Raw genomic sequence first — 25,225 nt, forward strand, 5'->3', positions numbered from 1 at the left:
TCATGGACTGTCTGTTAATTGGAAGTCACGTCCGTTGTCGGGGACGATCCCTCTTATAGACGACTTTTGTCCGTAATTTGGGGTGTGACAGTGACCTGGACTGCTCAACTTTGAGAAGCCTCAGTGTTCTGAGAGCTCTCTGCTGGGGGCGCTTCGCACTCCTCTGTGTTCAAGAGCAGCCCCTCTCCAGCCTCTCACAGACTCTGATGGACCCATTGTCCTTCTGTCTGCCAGCTGATTGTGGCATACAGAATGACAATGGGACAGTCTTGGCAATTTAGCCATGTGGGGGGCCTGAAGGCAAGGAAAAAATATAGCACATTAGATGGAAGTAACATTGACCAGTTACTTTTAAAAAATAAGCATATGCAATCGGTCACACATTTGTACAAGTTAGAGCTTTTGTTTAGCTAATACCGAATATAAACTTCTTTTGACTTGCACTTATGTTGGTTGTCTATTTACTTATATATTATTGCACGATCTCCTCAGATGGCTTTAAAGCGTACCTTTTTGTCCCAAAGTTTTGTCCTGAATTTTGACCTTCTGTCCTGAATTTTGACCTTCTGTCCTGAATTTCCACCCATGCCAGTTAGTCACCAAATGGCAGCTACGTTCGTTACTGACGCAGCACATCTTTTGAAAAGGAGCACACCAAATGGCTCCACCTCTTCCTTAGTTAATAGCATAAAATGCATTATTTTAGGATTAGCTCGTGACTAAATTTCGAAGCGTTCATTATTTTTCCTGCCAGAATGCCTGCAAAGTATTTGGCTATAATTGGACTACATTTAACTTTGTCACCTCGTCCTGGCCAATGTCCACGTTACAAAAAGAAATACTCCATTGCTCATCCCTTTTGGTACAACTGTCCAGAGGATAGGGGATGGTTGGGCTCCGACCTCTCCCTCCCACCAGGCAGCGTGTTCGGCACCTGACTGTATTTTCCAAGACGTACTAGTAAGGCCCTACGTGCAGAGTGTAAAGGCAGTATGGAAATGTATCTCATTTTACTTCCATGGGATACCAGCGTATGGTCTGTGATAGCCAACGTGAAAAATTGTCATAAGCGGTCTAGTGTTTAATAGGCTGTGTGGGCTACGTTCTATGGCGGTTGGTTGGCTTTCACATTACGTCAGCGCGTAACGTGATCAGCCTTCGAGCGTTCATTGTGTAAAGTGTAGTAGCCCAGACTGATCTCGCATAGTGTAGGATACCGAAACAACAGATTGCAAGAGGTGTTCGCGACAGGGCCTTTTTGAGTCGCAGTCCTCGTTGGTGCCAGCATGCACCGCCTGTAAGTATCAAAGCATTGGGTAGGACGGCGGTTTTTCTGGGCAGTCCCTGAAGGAGAGCCGAGTGATGACGATTGGCAGTACAATGAGTCTTTAAAGACACTGCCTGGGACTCGATATATACACCAAATATATAAGGTCGACCCCCGAGGTAGTTAAAAAAAAAAAAAAAACACCTTCCAGCAAAAGAAGCAGGGTCTATAGGATTTATTGTCTCTTGGGGAAGTATACACGCACCCACATTTACAGATGGTCTAATGTGAGAGATGCAAATACATATTATCACTGTGTGCAGTATAATACAGTATATATCTACACAAACGAAAATGTCACGCTGACACTTTGAAATGAAGTAATGGCATGCTGGACGAAAAAACACCCTATAACTGACAGCATGATATTATTGAACGCACGGAATGAAGGCAACTACGCGAGGAGGTCTGTGCAGATAGAAGCTTTATGCCACTGAAGTCCCTTTCCCAATGTACCATGTTGCCATCTGTTCATATATGTCGCAGTGGACCCTTTCACTGTCGAGAATAAACGTAGAACAATTGTCACCGTATAATTTTAATGGAAATTAAGGGTAAACTTTCAGTACGAAGAATATTTATCAAACATAGATCTGGAATGTGTACGAATAATTCTGTCACAGGAGCTACCATTCATCCTTTGCAGACGTAGATCCAAGAGAGGGGAGCGGGAAGGGAAAGATAAAGATTGTTCACTTCATCTGGATATAAATAGATTTAATTCAACTGAAGGACTGGATATGATCATCCCCGCGGCGTGACAGCAGAGAAATAATCGTTTCATCTGGACATTGGGTCGAAAAATGTCTACACAGAGCAGTGCTAAGGTAAGACAAATTACATGATCTGTACCGAACATCAGCTTGTGCTCCAAATTCCCAAGTTTTTTACATCCACTTCATAAAAATCGAACAATACACTTGCTTGTAGGAAGGACATGTTTGGCAGACCGAATTGTGCAAGAAATATTCAATTTATCTTGAAAACCTATCTATGTACTACAGCGAGAGCCACGTGTGTTGAGGGAAAACGTCTCCCGGAGATTGTGTTTACCTATTCCTCCTGCGATTGGTTTTCTGTTGAGTATTTCATGGGTGCATAATTGCACTGTGTCAGTCTTCAAGTAGATGTGCACACTTGATTTAGTATACTCGTGATGGAGAAGGTGCGCCAAACAATCAATTTAACTACTTTGTTGACTTGCTTAGGCTGATGACATGCGAGAGACTGCTCGAGCTCTTTGGATCCCTTGCTATAAGAATATCTTTCTTTTAAATCTTGTTTTGTATCTAGTTTTTTGAGCAGTATTACTATCCCTCGTGGCTTCTGACACGTTTGCATGTTGACCTAGTTAAATCGTCAAATGAAAAGAAACTCTTAATAGGTTGTCTGTGGCACGAAGCCATGCACCATTTGCATAATGTTAAACTAACCATTTTACACAGATTTCAAAGTAAGCTGGTCAATAAAATGTAAAAGCGTTCATTCTGAGAACTAACTTACGAATTTGGTCTTTGATGCCGATCCTAATTAATGTGGTTTATACCCGATATATCTGACCCTATAGGATCTGTGGCAGTTGGTTCACAGGACTTAATAGTGACCTTTTCTTTGCTGACAGTTTATTCCACAGTCCATGACGTTATACAACTACCTAATGCTACCTCGGAAATGCTCGTGGGTTTCTAGTCTAAAAACAAAACACGTGTTCCCTCTTTCTGCAATGCTGTTGACACAATTTGTCCATATAGGATCCTTCTTAATTGATGTATCATACTTTCTAAATGGATCACGGCTGTATCATTACACCCGTACCATTTTACTTCCATTGAAATGGGCGACCCCAAGTTACAAGATACTATTGCTACAGCAAAGGAGTTAGAGCAATCTGAGAAATGGATGTCAGCTGTTCAGAATGTCAATGTACATGTGATTGGTACTGAAGAAGTGTGTGTTGTGAAAAAGGTTGATGAGCGTCGTACTGAGGGACGTACCACAAGTACTTTGGGTGCAAGCCCACGTGTAAGGAGTTATGCAAGCATTAGGAAGTTTGACAAAGAAGAGTGGTCAGGTGTATGCTATAGATATGGTAGTAGTATACACATAGAATAATTTTCTGGTTGTCCTGCTATTAATAGGGAGTGCAAGAAAAGTGGCCGTGTAGGTCATTTTGCATGTGTTTGCAGAGATTTGAAAAAAAGATGGGGTCAGAATAGGGGTAAGGTGTCATGTGCAACTGAGGTATGTGAAATCAGACCTATATGTGAATGAGAAAATGTATGGACGACGAAAGAGGCATAGTTCTATCCATCCAGGAGAGTGGGGAAAATTTTGCTGAGGATGTGGTTAGAAGTTCCCCCAAGTGTGTGGTACAGATTTCTGGAGTGGAGTTAGATTTTATGGCAGATTCTGGTTTTCCTTGGTCTATTATTAGTAGGAAATATTTTAAAGAAAAGTTCAGAGAGGGTTGGGGCATGGAGGATTTACACCAGTCGAATATTGTGGCAGAGAGTTTTGATGGCTCCAAGATAATGATGGATGGCTATGTGTGTGTAGTAATATATGTCAAGGGGAGAAGTGCTCAGATTAAGCTCTATGTGGTAGTAAAAAGGGGTGAATGTATTAGGGTTTAGAGAACAGTTGAAGTTAGGCATAATGCTGATCCCCCTGATGCGAGGATCCTGAAATTGTATGTGAGACAATTTGCGACAAAAGTGTTTCGTTCGTGGTAGAATGCGATGGAGAGAAATGGCTGAAAGAACATTTTAAGAGTGTGTTTTCTTTGAACTTAGGTAAATTGAAAGACTTTACACACAAGATCAAACTGAAGGATTGAGCGGTTCCCGTAGACAAAAGTTGAGGGGTGTGCCAATCAGTGTGAGAGGTGAATTGATAGATATGCTGAAGGATTTGGTCAAAGGAGGGATTATTGAAGAGATTGAGTCGAGTGAGTGGGTTTCTCCCATAGTTTTAGCTTGTCAAGTGAATGGGTTTCTCCCATAGGTTTAGCCCGTAAGCCTGATCAAAAGTTGCGTTTGTGTGTTGACTTGAGGGCGTTAAATGCTAATATGTTGATTGATTGTTATCCATTACCTAATATCAATGAGGTTGTTTCTATGCTGAAGGAAGCAAAAGTATTTTCCACATTAGACCTCAGATCAGCATATGTCATTCTAGCTAAAGTATCCAAAAGTCTGACTGCAAGGATCACACCACAGGGTTTGTTCCAGTTCACAAGAATGCCATGTGCTCTGGCTTCTGCTGCTTGTGCTTTTCATAGGGCTGTGTTCCACATTTTTAAAGATATTTATAATTATGTTAAATGCTTCCAAGATTACATTTTGATATTTTCCCATAACAAGGAAGATCATTTGCAACACATGACTGAGGTATGTGACAGGTTGGAGAAACATGGGTTGACACTTAAAGGTAACAAATGTATGATGTTCAAAGATTCAGTAGAATATCTGGGCTGTTCTTTGCCTGGCAATGGAGTAGTACCTAAGAAATCAAATGTAGATGCTATTATAATGCTCCTGCAGCCACAAGTAAAGAATAGTTACTTTCATTTGCTGGCATGTGTGAGTATTACAGCAAGTTCTTGGAGAACTTTGCCACCAAAATGGAACCACTTAGAGAACTGTTGAGGCACAACGTACAGTATGTATGGTCAGACAGGCAACGTGTGGCATTTGAGAGCATTAAACAAGAAATTGCTAATGCTCCTACATTGAAACCATTCTGTGTAGGGAAGGTGTTTTCTAACTGTGATTACCCGGGATGGCAAAATATTGAATGTGAAGAGAGTTGCAAGATGTAATGTCATGGACATGAACGGTGAGGACATGAGTAGGAATGACGACACAGAGGAAAGACGTTAGGGTTTCCTGGTGAAATTCGACATGAATGCACCACATGGTTATCATGATGTGGATGTCAATGAAGGTACGGGGTCTTTTGACCGTATCAAAGGAATTGCTGATTCTGTGAGTTCAAAGTTAAAGGGAAAAGCAGAGTCAGACATGTTCCTATAGGATTTGCTGATTTTGTAAAATAGAAAGTTTGTTTATTTGTTTTTGTGTTGTTGTTTCTCTTGTTTTATTTTTGGGTGGTCAGGAATGCTCTTTGTTTTGTTAAATGGTTTTGGAGGGGAAGGACGTATTGCATTGTGACTTGTAGTATAACATATTTGCATACGTTCTATGCACATGCCATGTTATGTTTTGTAGTGCATTCTAGACTCCGGGTGAATGTTAATCCTGGAATCCCTGGATGCACTGCAGTCAGTTGAACTGGAGTTGTCCTACTCTTAAGACGCTATGCTGTGCTGTCAAGAATAAACTTCTTATCTGAAATGGATTTTTGGAACCTAGCCAGGATCTCCTCTGAGCTGGGTAAATAAAATAGGGCCTGGTATTGTTTTTCAACATAGTTGCTGCTCTTCCTGTGGTATGCCACGTATGTATGTATACATTGTTTCCTCCTGGAGCGATTCTTTATGTCTTTACCTTGACTGGATAATAATGTTCCATTATTTCTGATTTTCAGTCTCCTGTTTCATATGTTCTTAAGCTTCTTCTCTTTGCAAGTACCATCTTGCCCTTGGTCTATGAGGTCCTTGTTCACCTCGCGTAGGCCTAGATTGAGATACTCATGGAGAGTTGAGAAGTTATCTCAGACTTTCTAGAAGAGGTCAGTCCTGTATCTTTTGGAGATGGGTTCCTCCTCTTTGTGGCCATTGTTTGTGTATTCATTGCAGGGAATGCATTTAGTTTATTGTCCTTATTACTGTTGGCGTATGGACTCAAGCTTCTGAAATAGCAACATGTCTGGTATGTTTTTCTCTTTTCTGTAGCCATAATTGTGGTGTAGCTCACCGCGGCCTCTGTGGCAACCATGCTATCTGTTCTTCCCATTATGTTGTGCTTGGTGGGCTCCCTACTATCCGCAGAGGTTAGCTCCTCCTTATTCTCACTTTTCTGTAATGGAGGCCTTGTCGGGTGATTCCTTTCCCACTGGTAACTGTATTTTGCTTGTCTGCTACTAGGGCCTGATGGGGTCCTTTCCCTGCACCATTTGTCATCAATTGCACCCAGCATGGCTCTCAAGACGTCAGACCATCTCCAGTACTGCTACGCTCAACGTCATTTTCAGGGGCAGTCACTTGTAGATTCCTCTCATCGCTTACTTGCGGGTTAATCTGGCAGGACCACTTTTTTTCATTGCTGTGCTTACCCTTCACAGGACCCTACATATGTGAATTCTCATATTTTGGTCTCGGGGGTGTTCAAGTAATACGGTTCTGGCTTTGTTTTCCTGATGCTCTGATTCCTGACCTTTTAGACTTGCTCCAGAAAGGTACTGTCACCTTCCTCCAGCAGTCTCACAGTGTATCCAGGTCACCAACGCCTCAAGTCACTCTCCTTCATCAACACTCCCTGTCCCCAAGGCCGTTCCTTTATCTTTGGTCACATGTGCTGTCTTGATAGGCTGCGGCAGACCCTCCATTTTTGCCTGTTGACCGCGGCTCATTGCGTATGTCCTCTATGCCACCCCCTTCCCCACTGTGTGGTTCGGGTGAGGTGTCGATTTCATCCCAGCCAGTACACAGAGGTTCCTCAGCCTTGTTGGCTGATGTCGGCACCAGTGAATCACAAGCTCAGGATAATCCCTCTGTGACTTGCCGTCTTCCTCCAGCCTGTTGCAGTCCATCAGATCTTGGATGGCTCGTCTCTGTTGCTACCTTGTGAGGATTTGATTGGATGTAGCTTTAGGCCAGGACAGAGAGGAGGACGCACATGTCCTACTGCTCTGTCATCTTGGTCACGCTCCATTATTGACATTTTAGACACTGAGCATCTGTAAATCTTCCATATGAATACATGTTTTTTTTATTGACTTTCCTTGTTCTCAATTTGTTGCTGCAGCAGAAGGTGTCAAACTCTATCACATCGTTTTTTTGCGTACAGGGAATACTACACAGCTGTTTGATTGCGGTCTACGGCACCTATCCTAGTGCCATATCTGGGTGGAAGGGCCCCTTGTATTCACATTCAGCAAAATAATATATGCTCGCTGTTTGGAAATCTGACTGAACATCCATATATGAATGCACATGTGGACGCTTACATTCTCTCTTCATTAGTTTTTCTTGGGGGATCAATGATTTGCTGACTCTTATCGCAATGTGATTGGGATCCTGAATGACTTTTCTTTCTCAAACTATAATTGACGACATTAACTTTTGAATGTATTCTTACCTGAAGAAGTCCAATATTATGGACGACCCATGTTGTCTGTTTCTGCTGTAAATTGGCGACACATTTTAGAAGAATTTGAAAATAAAGAGAAGTGAATACACTCGGGACCATTTTCTTAAATTTCTTTGTATCATTATTAGTTGTGGTGCACCTACATTTTGTTAAAATCAAACTCAACAAATGTTAAAAACAAAGAAGGAAATATTTTTTAAAAGACCAGCAGAATCCGCTTCTTTTCCAAAATAAATGGATGAATTGGAATGCATATACTGCAGAAAAGCAGACCTAACTGTCTAGGCACTTTAAATCAAACAACCTATAGCAGCATTGCTTTCAGCGTCTTCCAGAAGGCCTTCAGTGATAATGACAAGCAGGTGGATATTATGGTGAGTAAAGGTGTGGAAGAGTTCTAAGAACTTTATATCAAAACACAACGGTGGCTGAGAGGAGGTGGGTGTGAGAGGGAAAAAGGATTTGACTTCAGGGCATTCAAGGGGAGATATGGAGAAATGTGAATGGGTGCAGCAGAGGTCATGTGTTTTTCAGTGAGCACAACGTTTGTACATCCAGGAAAGTAGACAAATAGTACAGTGAGCGCAGTTTGCATATTTTTGTCCTTAATCCCACTGAACTTTAGAAAGCTTTCTACAGATTTTCACATAATTTATTTGAGGTTGACGTTGATTCACCTTTAATCTGTTCATACTCCCCACATTTTGATTATAATCATTTCAGAGAATAATTCTCAAATCCTGAAACGTTTTTTGAATGGGCAGAGGTTTAAAGGCACAAATGTAATTCTTTTAATTGAGTCAACTAAAAGAAACCTCAGCATTATGAGCTGATTACTGTATAAAGTAAAACAAACAAGATGATGGACGGAATGTTGCACAATGGCAAAACACTCACCCCCAGTCACAGATCTGGGTTTAATTCATCGTTATTTTGCTCACCAATGGCCATATGCAAATCAGTCTTGACCCTGTGCCTCATGGGAACAGTCCAGCCCGAACTGCCAAGCCATGTCTTAAAATTGTTTTTATTTAGGATAGCTTGACTCCAGTGGCGTAGTAAGCAAGGGACCCACGTCTGGGCATACCCTTCCCACATAGGGTGAACAGCAAAACAAACAAGATGATGGACGGAATGTTGCACAATGGCAAAACACTCACCCCCAGTCACATTGTGCAACATTCCGTCCATCATCTTGTGTATTTTGCTATTCACCCTATGTGGGAAGGGTATGTCCAGACGTGGGTCCCTTGCTCACTAGGTCACTGGAGTCAAGCTATCCTGGCTGATGAAGGCTGATAGCCAGAAACCGGTCCTAGGATGCTTGTTTCCGGTCCAGGGAAGACATGGCGTTGCAGTTCGGTCTGGACTGTTCCCATGAGGGGAACAGTCCAGACCGAACAATTCACTAGGTGGTATCGACACCACCTTTTTTTTTAAAACTGTGTGTTTAGGATTTGATTTGACTGTTTCGAAAGCCTTTTGGAATTATGGCATTCCGGTTTCAAATAATCTGTATGATTTTGTAAATATTTGGATTCATAAGGATCAACATACTGAATAAGCACACACTGTTTTTGCAGGTGCCTCTTACATTCGAAGATGTTGCTGTTTATTTCTCTGAGGAGGAGTGGGAGATTCTTGAAGAGTGGCAGAAACAGCTATACAAGACTGTAATGCAAGAAAACCACGAGCTCTTTATTTCACTAAGTAAGGGAATTTTGTGTGTTTTTTACTTAGCATTACCAGGTTGTTTGACTTTTCTTATCTGCACCAGGTGTCTTTTCAGAGGGAATGTGCCTTCCCTGTCCAGTACTGGCCTATCCGCAACTGCAAGTAAAGCTCTCCTCATTTATGCCTTCAGGTTTGTATTACACTGTTCAGCATTACTTTTGAATGCAGTGAGATGGAGAAGTCTTCTTAAAAGTTCTTCACAAAACAAGCATTCTGGGCATTGCAGCATCAGAATCCCTCAACTGTAGTCTCATTGGCCACATGGAGGCAGATACTGCCTGAGGTCTGCTACTCCCTCCCGCCCCCCTTTGCCCTCTTCCTTCACTCAGAATAATTACTGCTGGTTTCTGTGAAGATGAAGGTGGCGAGCATCGTGCCTTCTACTACAGTTAGCCTCCCCTGCAGCTGCTGGCTGTGAACCGGTTTAAGTATTTGATATTTGGTTACTAAACTGATGATTTCTGAAGATAGACACAACCCATTTTCTACAAGTCCTCTCATGTTGTTACTTCAGTAATTGATATAGCCTTGATATATACATCCATATTCTTGACTCTCGTCTCCATTCTGCTTTCTCACACAGTTCTTAGCCTTAATTATAACCAGTATTGCTGTTGTCCTTTGAAACATAAAACCGGGGTTCAACTGAGAGCTCATGGAATTACCAAAAAGTCTTCAGACTTTCAGTGAGTAGCAAGGCAAACAGCAAGCTTTACCCCTGGACGGTGTTGTCGGGAAGAAATACCTATGTCAGTTAGTAAATGCATCTGTCACAATAAATATATCTCCCAAGCAGTGTTATTCTTTTTATCTCTTTGGTATAACTGTGCTTCAACTAGGCATACCTTTGCAGTTGAGTAGCCTAAGCTACAACCAAAGCATAGTGTTGGGTTAAGGTGCACACAGATATTTTACTATCTTCGATAGATGAAACATTCTTCTGGTCGGCTGCATCGAAAGGAGTCGCACTCCTAGGGCATTATTTGTGTTGGCTAGTGCTGCGCTTTTCTTTTCATGTGCACTGTATGATAATCAGCAGACACAGTCTGAAGAACAAAGTGAAGCGATGGAGATAGAAGCTTTTGAGTAATTATGGCTGGTCTGAGAGACTTTGGTTGGGGAACAGAGATGCTATGTTCTAGAGTGGCTTCACATTCATCCTCAGGCCAAGGCACTGCCATCTGCAGATGGGATTCAGGTGAAGGAGACTAGTCAATGGTACATGGTCTTCATTCTATCGTTGCGGGAAGGGCTCTTTAGGGGGATCATCCATTGTGGTGGAGCAACACGTGCCCTTTTGCAAAGGATGCGGTTGCTCGCAGAAGTCTCACAAAGGCACTGGCCAGGTGAGAGGTAGCCTGGCCCTCAAGTCACAAGTCTCGGTCATTGGGAGACTTTTCAGAATAGTGACTTCTGTCTGGGTTACAGTTGATCGTTGTTTAGGATGGGCTTTGCTTTCTTCCTCTGGTTCCCTCATTATCCCAAACAGTTGTACAGCACTACTTCAAATAAATGTTGCATACTGAATAACCCAAAGGGGGCAGCTGATATCCAGTATGCTGATAGTTGGTTTGCAAAAAACTGGTCACTCAGGTGATGAATTGGCTGCTTTTACTGCACTTTTGCTTTCAGCAGAACAGGATTCCAGATGCTTGTGATGGGCTTATAGAACATATTTGTGTAATGTGTGCAACTTTTGCCATATACTTGGCCAGAGTAGTTTTTTTAAATGGTGCATCTCTCCGGTTACAGGTGATGGAACTAGCTTGGTATAAGACAAAGGATCCTTCCTGCTTTAGTCTAGAGAAAGGCAGAGAGACAGCGGAGAGAAGGGGAGACAGCAGTAACCACTACACCCTATTCGGCGCATACAGCAGGCGACCGTAAACATGTATATCACAACTCTCATGTGCCCAAGCACTCTCCTGCACACCACATAGAAACTAGGACAATTGGTAATTATCAATTTGTGCTAGTAGTTGCAGGTAATGGGCACCATCATGATCTTTTGGGGACTGGGACTTATTAGGTCTCGGACTAGCGTTGCACTGCGCAGCAGTGCTCGCGCAGCCGAGATTTAATGTTTTTTAGTATGGGGCTTGAACCCGCCGCTCTTCTCCATTGGCTGGCTTCCTAGCGGAAGCCAGCCATTGGAGGAGAGGGGCGCCACTCGGTTCAAGCCTAGTCTTTTCCAGATTCGGGGGCATGTTTTTTCTCTTCTTTCTTGTTTTTGTTCTCTCCTCTTCCCATTGGCTGAAATTTTACCTTCCTGTCAATGGGAAGAGGAGAGAACGAAAACTACGCCCCCGAATCCCAAAATGAGGATGCTTTCTCCTAGGCATTTCTTCCTTGCCTTGGAGAAACATGGGCGTGCTGCTTAGTTTCCCGCCCGCCTCTCAGCCACAGGATTTAATATTGTTGTCTTTTCGTTTGAATTAATGTTAGCGAACGCAGCAGTATTTGTATTAATCGGCTAACAGCCCGTCCCGACGTTGTCCGAGTATGAATTGCTGCCGGCCAGTAGTATATTGTTTTGTAGGATTTCGTTTTGATAGCATTTCTTATCTGTGACAGGCCTGTGAAACGCTCCGATTCACAGTGCACTGCTGATGCACTTAAGAGTGTGCGTTCAGTAGTGTGTGAACTCGAGTTTCCCTACTTTATTTTTCCTTGCAATATTATATAGCGCGAACTCAACAACATGGCATGAGCACAATTTACATTTCAGAAGAACACATTAATTTGTGGTAGGCACGGGGAGACAAAGCGATTTGCCTGGAATCACAGGATGTTGAGCTGATGCCGAGATTCGAACGTAGCTCCCCAGCTCTAAAGTTCGCAATTCTAGAACTTGTGGCGGGAGGTGTGTCTAAAAGTGTATGTCGGTGCTGGCCATCAATGAGAGAGACCTGTGCATTTATCAAATCGGTGGTGAAAAAATATGAGTATGTTGCTGGAGATGTGGGCCACCGTGCCACCAATGTACTTACCGGGGGAGGGTAAACACCCATTATTCCGCAACTTTCTTTCCGCATACCATCACTCGGCCTACTTTCATTAAAAAGTACCATGACTCCGCAATGCCATTATAACGCATGGCATTACATTTTATATGCTTTTACCACGCATACATTTACAACGAAATTCGTTGTAAATGCATGAATGGTAAAAGCATGTTTTTTTAAATGTTTGGATAAGGTAAGTATGGGTATAGGGGTATATGTTTTGGGGTACTTAGGTATATGTTTTGGGGTGTTTGGGTATTTTAAGGGTTCAGATATAGTTTTGGGTTATGGGGTACAGGGGTAGTTTTAGGGTTTAGGGATAGGTATGGGTTTTGGGGTACAGGGGTATTTTTAGGGTTCAGGGTAGGTTTGGGTTTTGGGGTACAGGGGTATTTTAAGGGTTCAGGGGTAGGTTTGGGTTTTGATGTACAGGGTTAGTTTTATGATTCAGGGCTAGGTTTTGGGTTTGGGGTACAGGGGTATTTTTAGGGTTCAGGGGTAGGTTTGTGGGTACACTGGTATTTTAAGGGTTCAGGGCTAGGTTTGGGTTTTGGGGTACAGGGGTATTTGTAGGGTTCAGGGGTAGGTTTGGGTTTTGAGGTGCAGGGGTATTTATAGGGTTCAGGGCTAGGTTTGGGTTTTGGGGTACAGGGGTATTTTTAGGGTTTAGGGCTAGGTTTGGGTTTTGGGGCACAGGGTATATTTATAGGGTTAAGCTGGGTTAATGTTTAAGGGTGTTGGGGTATTTTAAGGAGTAAGGGTGGGTTTTGATTATGGGGTGCAGGGGTATTTAAAGGGAGCAAGGTGGACACCCGGAGCTGGAATGTACAGAACCTGGAAAGAAAAAACAATGAAATATTGGGCACAATGCTTGCTTTTTTTTTCCCGTAATCCCGCGCCCCGCACACGCCCCCAGCCAACGCCCACAGCACACGATATGAGACATGGCATGAAGGGCGGAACGTACCACACGACCCCAGCGTTTGTCACGCCCCAAGCACATGCCCACAGCACAACGCAGACACGCCCACAAGGGACTACTTTGCTGGCACAGTTCTTTTACCTTTAACATGTATATGGTGGGCGTCTTCATAGCCTATGTCCTTCTGCTGCAACTGCCCTTTCCAACGCTGTATTGGGTATTGTGATTGGTGCTGTGGTTCCTGAGATTACCCGCCTCAAAGGTTTGGTCTCTCTCTTTATTATATTAGTACTAGCAGCCCGTCCCGACCTTGTCCGGGAGCAATCAGGCTTCCCCGACCCCCGCCTGCCCCGACATTGGCCCCGTCCCCCGGCTGCCCCGACCCCCGCCTGCCCTGACATAGTCCTCCGGAGGCTTACCTCACACAATTATGCCAGAGGCCCAGTGTTGCAGTGGTGGCCAGCAGCAGCGCCTGAGGCACTGGGAAGCTTTCTGGGTAAGTGGGGCTCTGGCGCTCTGTTTGCAGGGAGGCGAGGATGAGCAGAGGTTGCAGGGATAAGAGCAGGAGTTCAGAGAGTATGGAGAGGCCGGCGGGAGTCGGGAGCTTGAGCACAATTATGCCAGAGGGTCCGCCGCCTGTCCCGACCCCCGCCTGCCCCGACATTGTCCCCCGGAGCTTTTTTGTTGTAACTCCCCATCCCCCGGGTGCCCCGACCCCCGCCTGCCTCGACATTGTCCCCCGGAGCCTTAACTCAGCCGCCGCTCCTCAGTTCAGTGCTCCTCGCCGCTCCGCCGGTCCGCTGCTGCTCACCGCCTGTGTGCCGCTCATCAGTGCTCCTCCCCCGGGCCATGTCCGCCGCTCAGCCGCCGCTCCTCAGTTCAGTGCTCCTCGCCGCTCCGCCGGTCTGCTGCTGCTCACCGCCTGTGTGCCGCTCGTCAGTGCTCCTCCCCCGCGCCATGTCCGCCGCTCCTTCTCGCGCTCCTGGACGACGTCAGCACGCAGGTCGCGGCCAGCGCTACATTGAGGGGACTACTTTTTTTTAAATGTAAATTTTTTAAATATAATGTATTTTTTAAATTTATATAGCCTATGTCCATCTGCACACCCTGAGGATTCCAACGATGTATCGGGTGTGTGGATTGGCGCTGTGGTTCCCGAGTTTACCCGCCTCAAAGTTCTTCCTTTATAATAGTAGTATAGACTAGCAGCCCATCCCCACGTTGTCCGGGAGCAATTAGGCTTCAGGGCCCCCGCCCGCCCCGACGTTGTCCGTGGGTCTCCCGGAGCCTTCCTCCATTTATTGCAGTATTATACCTCTATGTTTACTTTGTACGCTTTTGTAACCTGCACACGTCCTCCTCCTGTAATGCAGTATTATACCTCTATGTTTACTTTGTAAGCTTTTGTAACCTGCACACGTAACTTTTTCCTCCTGTAATGCACCGTTTGGCTCACTTTTGTAATGCTTCGTTTGCTTCCTCTTGCTCACGATGTACGCATTTGTAACCTGCACACGTAACTTTTTCCTCCTGTAATGCACCGTTTGGCTCACTTTTGTAATGCTCCGTTTGCTTCCTCTTGCTCACGATTGTCATTTTTGCTTCATTTTTCCGCCGCTCACCGCTCCTAAATAAATAACCTACCTCATCCGCCCGCCGCTCACAGCTCCTCTCCGCCTGTCTGCCGCTCCTCACCGCCTGTCTGCCGCTCCTCACCGCCTGTCCGCCGCTCCTCATCGCCTATCCACCGGTTCTCACCGCCTGTCCGCCGCTCCTCACCACCTGTCTACCGCTCCTCCCCGCGCCATGTCCGCCGGTCCTCCTCGCGCTCCTGGACGCCGCTCCTCCCCGCGCTCCTCAGGTCAGCACGCACGTCGCGGCCGGCGCTTCTTCCAAGGGACTACTTTTTTTTGGGGGGTAAATTTTTTAAATAACGTATATTTATTACGTTTATATAGCCTATGTCCATCTGCACACCCTGACGATTACAACGATGTATCGGGTGTGTGGATTGGCGCTGTGGTTCCCGAGTTTACCCGCCTCAAAGGTTCAAAGTTCTTCCTTTATAATAGTAGTATAGATAGATATAGATCTATAGGGCTTACCCCCAGCACAGAGTGTTTCGCTTACTCCGGCCAGTGTGAAAGTATTGTTGCTCCTGGTTTTTGCGTTGCGTGGCGGGCCCATTTCTTGTGCGGACGCTTTCCGTGACAAAATAGCGGCGTTGAAACAGGCTGCAAGAGCAGTTGGGGAAAATTGTGGCGTGTGAGAGAGCTGCAGCGGGTCTGACCAAGAGAACCACTGAGCACGGCGGCTTTGAAAAACCCTTCGGTTTATAGATGAGATGCGACACATCCGCTGGTCTTACAGTGGAGAGTGGAGAGCGGAGGGCGAGCGTCTGGTGTAGATGAGCTGAGGCAAAGACTGGACCGGAGCCCAGCAAGAACAAGACCAGAACAAAAGCCGGGATAGAACGTCTACGACATCTACAAAGCTTCATGGACCCGGCTCCAGCGGCTTCACGACACCAACAAGTGGGCAGACAACAAGCAAAGCCAGTGAGATCTAAGCCGGCCTCGGGGGAGGCGCCCCACAGCCTCATGGCTCCCACTGCTCCACGGTCCTCAATGGCAGGTATCAAAGTAGACAGGCCATGGGGCAGCTCATCGAAGGCAAACCTCAGAGGACCTCAGATGAGGTGTTTCACCACTACCCGGCCCCAGACAAAGATGCATCGAGGCAGAAACAGAGAGTGGACAGGAGCAGAGCCCAACGGTAACGGGCCCAGACCAAAGCAGAGCAGAGCAGACCTCGGGGGAGAGATGCCGCACGTCTCCACAGCTTCGCCGCTCCCACAGTCACACCACCCCAGTAAGCAGCAGGTAATGATTCGGCTTCACAAAATCGGCAGGCAAACAGCGGGACCAAAGGAGACCTCAGGAAGAAGCTCCTGCAGCCTCACGATTCCCACAGCTCTGTGACCCTCAGCTGGGAAGTAAGTAGTGGGGCCAGACGAGCAGGCAGGCAGACGGCGAAGTGGCTTCACAGTGGCTGAAGAGTCAGAAGCAGGCAGCGTCTTCTCGGCTCCAACGGCTCCGCAGCACCAGGCGGTGAAATCAGCGGGGTCGACCTTACTCCACGGCCCTTGGATAGCACTTAAAAAGTTATGTTTTAAGCTTAGCAGCAAGCTATCTGTTGGGAGCGCAAAATGCTGTTTGTAGGGAGCATAGGTGGAGGATCACTGCGGCGCTAGCGGTGGAGCAGGGAGAGTGTCAGCGCACATGCTGCTTCACACCGCCATCTTCCTTTTCCCCCGTGCCATTGTCTGGATATTTTTAAATGGTCATTAAATATCCACCGACCTTTTGCCATGCAAACTTGGGCCCTGTTACATATTGCATCTGTGTTTTTTAGTATTACAATTCTTGTTAGCTGCAGAAAATACTGTGCATTGCGTTACCATTCGGTCTGCATCAGCGTCCATACCCGACCATCAAAAATTCTCACACAATACATCTTTTAATGTAGACATTCCCATATGCCCCCAATGACACAATTTCAACAACCGTTCCCTTATACCTGCCGGAGGAATGCATTTGTCATGTCTAAACATCGCCAATTACGCTCCATTCAGAAGCCACTTGAGCAAAAAAAATGTAGAGCACCTTTCATATTTTTAATGGATGGCTAACCATCACGTATGTATTTCGTTATCAGCTTAAGTTCATTATCCTTGGAATTTTTTTCAATCCATGCTTCCTCCCTCAATGCTTCTCCTAGTGCTGCAAACACTTCAGTCACACATGCCACTACGTCTAAATCTTCACTTCCAAAGGCATTCTCTTCTACGTCCCCACATGGTGATCTCGATAAACAATCAGCAGCGCTATTTTGTTTACCAGACACTAAAGAGACATCAAAGTTTTATCCTTACAATTTTGAACACAGACATGCAATACAAGCATAAGAATTTTTCCCACTTCCAGGTGACAGCATATTGACTAAAGGCCACATTCCTGGAGGGGCACACGCCGTGAGGGCAACGGTAGTGCACAGCGGCTCCACAGACGGCCAACCTTCCACCAGAGCGGCGTGAGGGCAACGGCAGGGTCAGCACAGCTCTCCCCCTCGCAGTGAGGGACTCCAACTCCCAGGTGCCCCAGGGCCGAGCGGCGCACATGGGACGTCCCTGGCTGCGCCCGGAGGCGCTAATAACCAGCGGAGCGCCCAGTGGGGGCCACATTCCTGGAGGCACACACGCCTTGAGGGCAACGGCAGTGCACAGTGGCTCCACAGACCGCCAACCTTCCACCAGAGCACCGTGAGGGCAACGGCAGGGTCAGCACAGCTCTCTCCCTCGCAGTGAGGGACTCCAACTCCCAGGTGCCCCAGGGCCGAGCGGCGCACCTGGGACGTCACTGGCTGCGCCCGGAGGCGCTAATAACCAGCGGAACGCCTCCCGCTGCGCGGGACGCGCGCGGGCGGCGCCGGGCTAAAGGCGGGCCGTCTGTGGCCGTCCGGGGGCGGAAGAGGACGGGACGGGCCCGGTCTCTAACCCCCGTGGTTCGGGAAGTGCCTGGGAACACTATTGGACAAGATCCGGGTCAGTACGTGAAATACCCTTTGACATTATTTTTAACGGGTGATTGTGTGAGTCACCATTGGAACTAGAGACGCTTGGGAGTGATAGCGGGCAAGTGTTACTGACTGGATATTTAGTGTGTGGAGGGTGGCGAACCTGGGTAACCCCTTGTTGCCCCACTTACCAAAATTGATTTGCACATGGACATGGCAAGCACAGTACAAACAAGGTCGTCAAAACAACCCAAATGTACCCCTCTGGTTCCCCTAAATGGTAGTAAATCTAAAGGTATGCCTATATCGATCACGGATAAACAAACTGCCATTGACAGAATGCTACGACAAGCACTATCGAAAGTAGCATCTGAGATCGAGCGAACAGAGAGACGTCTCTCATTAACCCCCCAACCTGTCTTACCAACCCTGGAGCAGGATTCTGAAGTCCAAACATCCTTACTGGCTTCCCCTGACCTCGGGTTATTTGATATCCCTTGTGCTCAAGATGGGACCTTAGTGGCACAGGAGACAACTTTAAGGGAGGAAACCCCACAAAGGGGTGAGGTCAGGAAAACTAACAGGAAAAAGTCCAGGTGTAAGAGAGTCACCCCGAATAAAGCCCCGTTAGATAGCTCCACCATAGAAATAAGGTCTCCTGGGGGGGCCAATTTAAACACACAAGTGCCCCCAATGTGGGTAGCCCAAATAATATCCAATCTACAGAACCATTTAGAACAACTTATCGCCAACCAGACCAAATTGATCCTTAGTAGGCTGGATAAAGTAATAACCTTGGTTAAAACAAAAGGGCCATCCGGTGGCAGTAATCCTGCCCCCTCAGGCAATAAGCCAATGGGGGAGGATATTAGTAATAGCTCAGAAATATCATCCATAAACAGGCCCCGAAATGACCAATGTAACACCATCACACAGTCCTTGACACCCCCGAATACACAACCAGTAGGCTTGATACAGGCTCCCACCAGTTTGCCCGCTACCAGCAGGGAAGTCCCCCAGGAGGTGCCAAAAGGCACACATCGAGTAATGGTTCATAGACAAGCCCCGACCCCCCCGTAAGCCAGATCCTACCGGAGAATACCACTACTAAGGGGCACTCCAATACGTCAGTAACCCTCAATCTACCTCCTGACGCAGCACCCTATGTAATTATCCTTACAGGAGTCCCAGTGTTGAGACCAGAACAGGTGGAGACTTATGGCAAACTTAAAAACAAAACCATGTTCTGGCTAAATAAGTGTAGGCCTTTGGTAGGCACGGAACAGGGGGAAATAATGGTTTGGCGGGTGAACTGGGTGGGAACCAGGCCTAAGGATGATATCGGGGATTGTGTGGTGGTGAACTTTAGAAACACGCAGGTGGTGGACCAGATATTAAGCTGGGGCCCAATTACAGAGGCTAGCAACATCAGGCCTATGCCCCTTAGTTTCTCTTACCCTAAGGGGACCTATAGCCAGGGGAGTGCCATGGCTGGCTTGAAGGGCAGGGAGTGGAACTTAGTTGGGCATAGCCGCAGATCTCACTATGTAGCCATGAGGAATCAGGGTGGGATTGACCTCCAGAATAGATTTGACCCTCTGTCGACCCTAGAAGGAGTGGACTGACTAGGGATAGACATAAACCCCAGACATAAACAAGTTAGGGATAAGAGCCACGAACAGATAAAGACACCCCTGATTAAAACACCTCAATGAGATCTACCGCAGGGAGGGGAAGACAAGGGGGTAAATAGGGCGGAGAGTTCTCAACCATGTACTGTAGAGGAGATCGAGCTAACTGGGCCAGACATCATCGATTTAGGTACCCAATTAACACATATAGATAATGTAGCTGACCCCAATGATATCACGATACTTGAGGGAAACGTGTCTACCCACCCCCCATGGCCAGGGCAGGAAGAACAGATGGGCGGGATGGATTAAAAATATTATCCTGGAATGTAGCAGGACTTGCCGCCAAATACGAGGAACAGGAATGGAGGCAATACATTACTGGGTTTCATGTTATATGTCTTCAGGAGACCTGGATGATTGATTGTAACCCTTTCTCCCTGGAAGGGTTTATGTGTTTCTCAGTCCCCGCCCAAAGGTCAGCTTCAGGAAGAGCCATGGGAGGGTTGATCATATATGTAGACCTTCGTATACAAGGGGCCTGGTCCAACTTCAACTGGGCATCACAGAACATGCAGGCGGTGGGCTTCCTTTCAAAAGGGTTAAACATCACCCTGGTCAATTGGTACAATGCGGTGGGAGCAAATGGTAAGGGAAACACAATAAAAGAATTGGACTCCCGCCTAAACGCCCAGTTAACGATGGGGCCAATGGCAAAGTCGGCAGTAGCTCCATCTGTAGTCCTGGTAGGGGACTTTTAACTGTCACCTGTATGCAAATCTAAGACCATTTAACAAGGATTGGTCACGGTGTACAGTGGAGAAAGGGCCACACTTCTTGCATTCTCCGGAAGGGATGGAGCTAGATAAGGTGCTGAAAGGCTGATACCAGAGAAGAGGGTTTTAAGTTTTCGGGATCTACAGGCGCTCAAGCAAAGTAAACGTAATAAGTTTTTATCAAGAGTAATGGTGCAAGCAGGGAGGGCAGACCCTTGAGAACCCCTCAATTAGAGCGTAACAAATACACCCTTACAACATAAACACAAAATCCTGCGCACTCAGAAAGAGTCTCAACAACAATGTGACAATAGATTCGAATTAGCACAAAGAGAAATTTTTGTCCAGCGTCGTTTTCATGCAGGTTCATGTGTCTCTCCTTTTTATTAGGTCTTCAAATAGGTAAACTTATATACAGCCAGCCGACACGTGTTTCGTTGTAGGACTGTACATACACAGAAACTACAACTCTTCAGGGCTCAATGGCTGGAACGTCAATACCTAGGCCCAATTCCGGTGATATTTCCAACCCGGAAGGGTACCCCTTATGGTGTAAACCACGAGAGAAGTCGTCACCGCTATATCTCAGAAACCTCAATCCAATGCGTCAATATTAATCCTTCTAGTTACAAAGCTCCGCTTGAGTCTGGTCGTATCCAATAGGTTAAATTCCAAAGAACCTTTAGTACACAAATACTCTACAGTACTCACTATAGTTCTCTATTACACACTCTACTACACACCCTTTACTACGCTCTCTACTACTCACAAATACTCACTCAAATAGTCACTCTATAATACTCTATAATACTCACTATCAAATATTATCAATACTCACTCAAATACTTACTATACGACTCCATAAATGGAGTGGTGTGGCTCACTGGTTAGAGGCGGCAGACCCGAGAGCAGAGGACGGCCCTGGACCAGGGTTCAATTCCCGACGCGGCAGGGTCGTGGACCAGGTTCATCGGACTTGATAATTCTCATCTCGGTGCCTACTCTAACCAGGGATCACACTCGGCAACTCTGGGCATTACCTTGCCTCATCTCCACAACGGCCCCCCACATACGCCGGGGATGCCTGGTTTCACCTTGGAGATACCCAGTAGGGACCATCTCACAGGGAAAGCCAGGACAGGTTCCCCAGCGGTCTACTGCGTAGAGATACTCCTTCGGGAGTCGATTCTAGCGCATTACAAACCCACAATTAATTAATTAATTAATACCACTCTCTACTCATTGTAATACTCAATATCAACTACTCGCTACTACTCACTGTACTAAATAGCATCTAATGTATAGTAATTACTGTAATACTGTACTACACACTCTGCTACACTCTCTACTACTCAACATTAATCACTCATAATTAGTCACTATACTACTCACTCTTTACTACAAAAAATAAAAATACACTTTGTATTCTTAAAGGTGTGGCTGTGTATGTAAATGTGTGTGGCTCTAGGAGTCTTTACTACTCTCTCACTATATAATACTCACTCTTTCACTTTTTACTACTCGCTCTCTAATACTCTCTTTACTAATAACTCTATCCTACTCACTATCAACTACTCACTCTACTACTCTACTACTTACTCTGTGTGCGGGTGCTAATACAATAGGTCTCGCATATGCAAGCGATTAAGCTATTGGCAATGTAAATGACAATGCCATTTATTTATGATTTAAAAAAAAGAAATCATGACTAATGCTAATAGATCTACCTTAAATGCTGCCGAGACCATTGCATTGTAAATGCTTGTTTTTCATCAGACAAAGCTCCAGAGCAAGTGAGAGATTAAGACAGAAAAATGTGAAAGAACAAAATGGTAGAAAATCAATGGCAAGGGTAAAATGCAGTTATGGGAAAAAACGCCTGTATTATTGAGATAGAGACAGGAAGTGTAGGGTGTAATAAGAAAGAGGTGGGTGGTAGAAACAAGTTTAGGCACCCATGGTATTGTGCTGGCACTGGTGACGGGCTCCCAAGAAAAGCTTTATGCCCCTGCAATTTACTTACACTTTTTTTGTTTTTTACAAATTAAGCACTGGAATTGGGGGGGGGGCATCACATACTATACAGATTTTCACAGCAAGACCCAGTAGGTAGTCTCCCCTCTTTTGTACTGTGTTTTTATTGTAAAAATATAGGCAAATGTAATTTTAACATAGAGCAGGCTACTTTTTAGAAATCCATAACATCTAAGTTTACTTCATGTTCTCTATATTTTTCTGCTTATTTGCAAGGATATGTACACCAAAGACCATTAGGAACTCACAAAATTAACATAATTGATTGGAGAGTCATTTTAGTCTCAATCCATCTAATAAAGCATGTGACCTAATATAAGGAAACTCAGGAGAGCTATTTTAAAAATGTAAACCTTTTAGGGTTTGCTTTCAGCCATTTTCAGAAAAGAATGCATTGTTTCCACAATGTTTAAGATGCTGATGGATTGGCTGTTTTTAAGGAAAACACACACCCTAGGAATTGTAAAGAATCAAAATCTGGTTTAAAAATCACATATTGGGCACATATATTGTAGAATAAGAAATGAAGGTTTAAAATATGAACATGCCCAGATGTCATAAACTGCCTCTGGTCATTGTATGAAAATGCTTTAAGGATTATGAGAGATATAATGTGCTCTTTATCACCCACAGAGGTAATCATTGAACCACAACACACTTTATTTTAATGGATTTTTTAGAAGCCGCATCTTACATTTGTGACCTAAAGTCCAAGGTTCTGCATTATTTATAGTTCTTTTGCTGGCTCTTTTCTGTCTTTTCAGAATTTACTCCAATGCAAAACTACATGTTTCATCTGAACAGATGTAAATTTAATTTGTTTACCTTGGATTGAAAAACTGCTTTTCGTCTGACTAGAGGCTGTTGTACTTTAAAAGCAGTGTCCAGTACCAGTTGACCAGAATCTTTTTCTTTTGACAGACGATGGCCCACTGATTAAGAAGGAGTTGGACTGCTTTCCAGAAATGAATGGTGTGCCTCAGTGTTCCAACGTATGGATGTCAGTGAAAAATGAGAAGATGTCTGTGACAATGAAGAGTGAGCCTTTGACAAGTAAGCTAAGAAAGAAGCCAGTTGTTGTAACCAGCACCAGTAACTTGAAGCTTCGAGAGCACATTGTACTGCAACGGTCGCAGGCTGAAGGAAGACCCCATAAATGTACTAAATGTGAGAAAAGCTTTTATAAAAAGTCCCACCTTACAGCGCATATGAAGACTCATGAAGAAAAGCCTCCAAGAATATTGGAGGAAAAGCCCCCACAAACATGTGAAAAGTGTGGGTTAGTGGGCTGCAGTTGCCTTTGCCCCCTTAATATTCCTCCTAAAGTTCTCAGTGGAAAAAAGCGCTACAAGCGCAAGAGATACAAGAAGAGCATTAGCACCTTGCCAAGGTTTGGATTCCGGAAGAAGCCATATACATGTGATGAATGTGATCGACGTTTCAGTTTCCATTCAGAACTTCTTGTTCATCAGAGAAGACACACTGGAGAGAGACCATTTAAGTGCACAGAATGTGATAAAAGTTATACAATGAGTGCCCGACTGACGGAGCACCTAAGAGTTCACACGGGCGAAAGACCTTTTGAGTGTCATGTATGTGGCAACATGTTCATGTATTACTCTGCCTTGAGAAACCACTTAGTAATTCACAGTGAAGAGAAACCGCATCGCTGTACTGAATGTGGAAATAGCTACAGTCGCCGCCGGAGTCTTATGATTCACCAAAGAACACATACTGGGGAGAAACCGTACACTTGTAATGAGTGTGGGAGAAGCTTCAGTCAAAGCTCCAATTTCATTATGCACTTGAGAGTTCACAGAGGGGAGAAACCATATTCCAAGAAAAAAAAGAGAGCCTTTAAAATAGATGGTAGTGGGTAGTTTTTGCATCTTGAGATGTACATGCTTCAGTAGTCAATAGTGTGTTAGACTAAAGAGAGCACTATGTGTTGAGATATGGACATACATGTAATCTGTACTAGTTTTCATAATCCTGTGGACCATTTCATATTCTAGAAATGCTTCACTACAGCTGTAACAAAATTTGGTAACATTTGTGTGGTCTACAATATTTACTAACACCTCCTTTCTGTCTATGGTTGTGTCTTTGGCTGGTGGAAGCCATTTCTGCATGCTCAGTGGATGGATAGGTATCAGAAAACTAATGTTTAATTGTAGTTTTAAGCATTTTATCTAATGAAAACAAATGCACCCCATACAAAATGGCAATTTATGAAATGTTTGTTAAATATATGCAAAGTTATGTCTTTGTAATCAGAAAAATCTACTTTTATTGCTAAGCCAAATTCTCTGCTCCTTCACGAAAAATGTCCTCACCATCAACCAAGCTGCAGCATTAAAAATAATTGCAAAATAAACTAAAACACTAATGTTATTATAAAGCTCTTAAAAGAAAGTTTGCAAAGTTTAACAATATGTGGCTACTTATACTGCTTTCAGGATACTCTCTGATTAGATGGAAATATATGCAGACGCTTGAAAGTAAGATTGATGATTCTTTGCTATCAAAATAAAATGTTCATTAAAAGAAATGTAAATAGTATCAAAACGTTTTGGTAAATGTTAGAAACGGGACCCTGGCCGGCCAAGACTCGCGTCGAGGTCAGTCAGGGATCACCATTTCTAAAGTCAGGGCAAGGGAAGTCACACACCAAGGCAACCCCCACTCGCCCTCTAGGTAGCGTGGCGCGAGCAGTCTAGGCTAAACTTGGAGGCGGTATGAGTTAAGTATTTGCGCACGCACCCCAGCAACAACACCCAAGGCCCACCACAAAGAAAGGACTCCACACAAGGATATATAAAAAAATAGCCTTTGTATTATAATAAACAACACATTAGATAACACACGCAAACTGTACAATGTGCCAGGGGCACGGGCAGAATTTACAAGGGGAATTATGTACAGGACAGGGCCACATGGACCACTGTC

General features: G+C 45.0%; 2 protein-coding genes across 3 annotated transcripts in view; both read left to right on the top strand.

Annotated features, from left to right (window-relative positions):
* The first annotated feature begins 1,160 nt into the window (after positions 1–1,160).
* The window catches only part of LOC147697206 (zinc finger protein 425-like), an 87,188-nt gene continuing 63,123 nt past the window's right edge, over positions 1,161–25,225 (top strand). Inside the window, exon 1 of the mRNA XM_086934274.1 lies at positions 1,161–1,297. The gene's annotated coding sequence lies outside the window, so the exon portion shown is untranslated. The remainder of the gene's footprint in view (positions 1,298–25,225) is intronic.
* LOC147697207 (zinc finger protein 212-like) lies at positions 1,189–24,851 on the top strand. Of its 2 annotated transcripts, none has more exons than XM_086934276.1 (3): positions 1,189–1,297; positions 9,183–9,309; positions 23,198–24,844. In XM_086934276.1, exons 2-3 carry the CDS (start codon positions 9,276–9,278, stop codon positions 24,154–24,156), a joined length of 993 nt encoding a protein of 330 aa, XP_086790402.1. In that variant the 5' UTR covers positions 1,189–1,297; positions 9,183–9,275; the 3' UTR covers positions 24,157–24,844. The 2 variants fall into 2 exon arrangements, with proteins under 2 accessions (XP_086790402.1, XP_086790401.1); XM_086934275.1 differs by having other exon boundaries at positions 1,293–2,154; positions 23,198–24,851.

Source organism: Lissotriton vulgaris, chromosome 8, assembly GCF_964263255.1.
Source record: "Lissotriton vulgaris chromosome 8, aLisVul1.2, whole genome shotgun sequence".
NCBI lineage: Eukaryota > Metazoa > Chordata > Amphibia > Caudata > Salamandridae > Lissotriton > Lissotriton vulgaris.

Excerpts from the sequence above, each read along its gene's own strand:
- LOC147697207 (XM_086934275.1), top strand. The coding sequence starts at position 2,131 with ATGTCTACACAGAGCAGTGCTAAG. Across the intron at positions 2,155-9,182 it reads CTACACAGAGCAGTGCTAAG|GTGCCTCTTACATTCGAAGA; the intron begins GTAAGACAAATT and ends CTGTTTTTGCAG. Across the intron at positions 9,310-23,197 it reads CGAGCTCTTTATTTCACTAA|ACGATGGCCCACTGATTAAG; the intron begins GTAAGGGAATTT and ends TTCTTTTGACAG.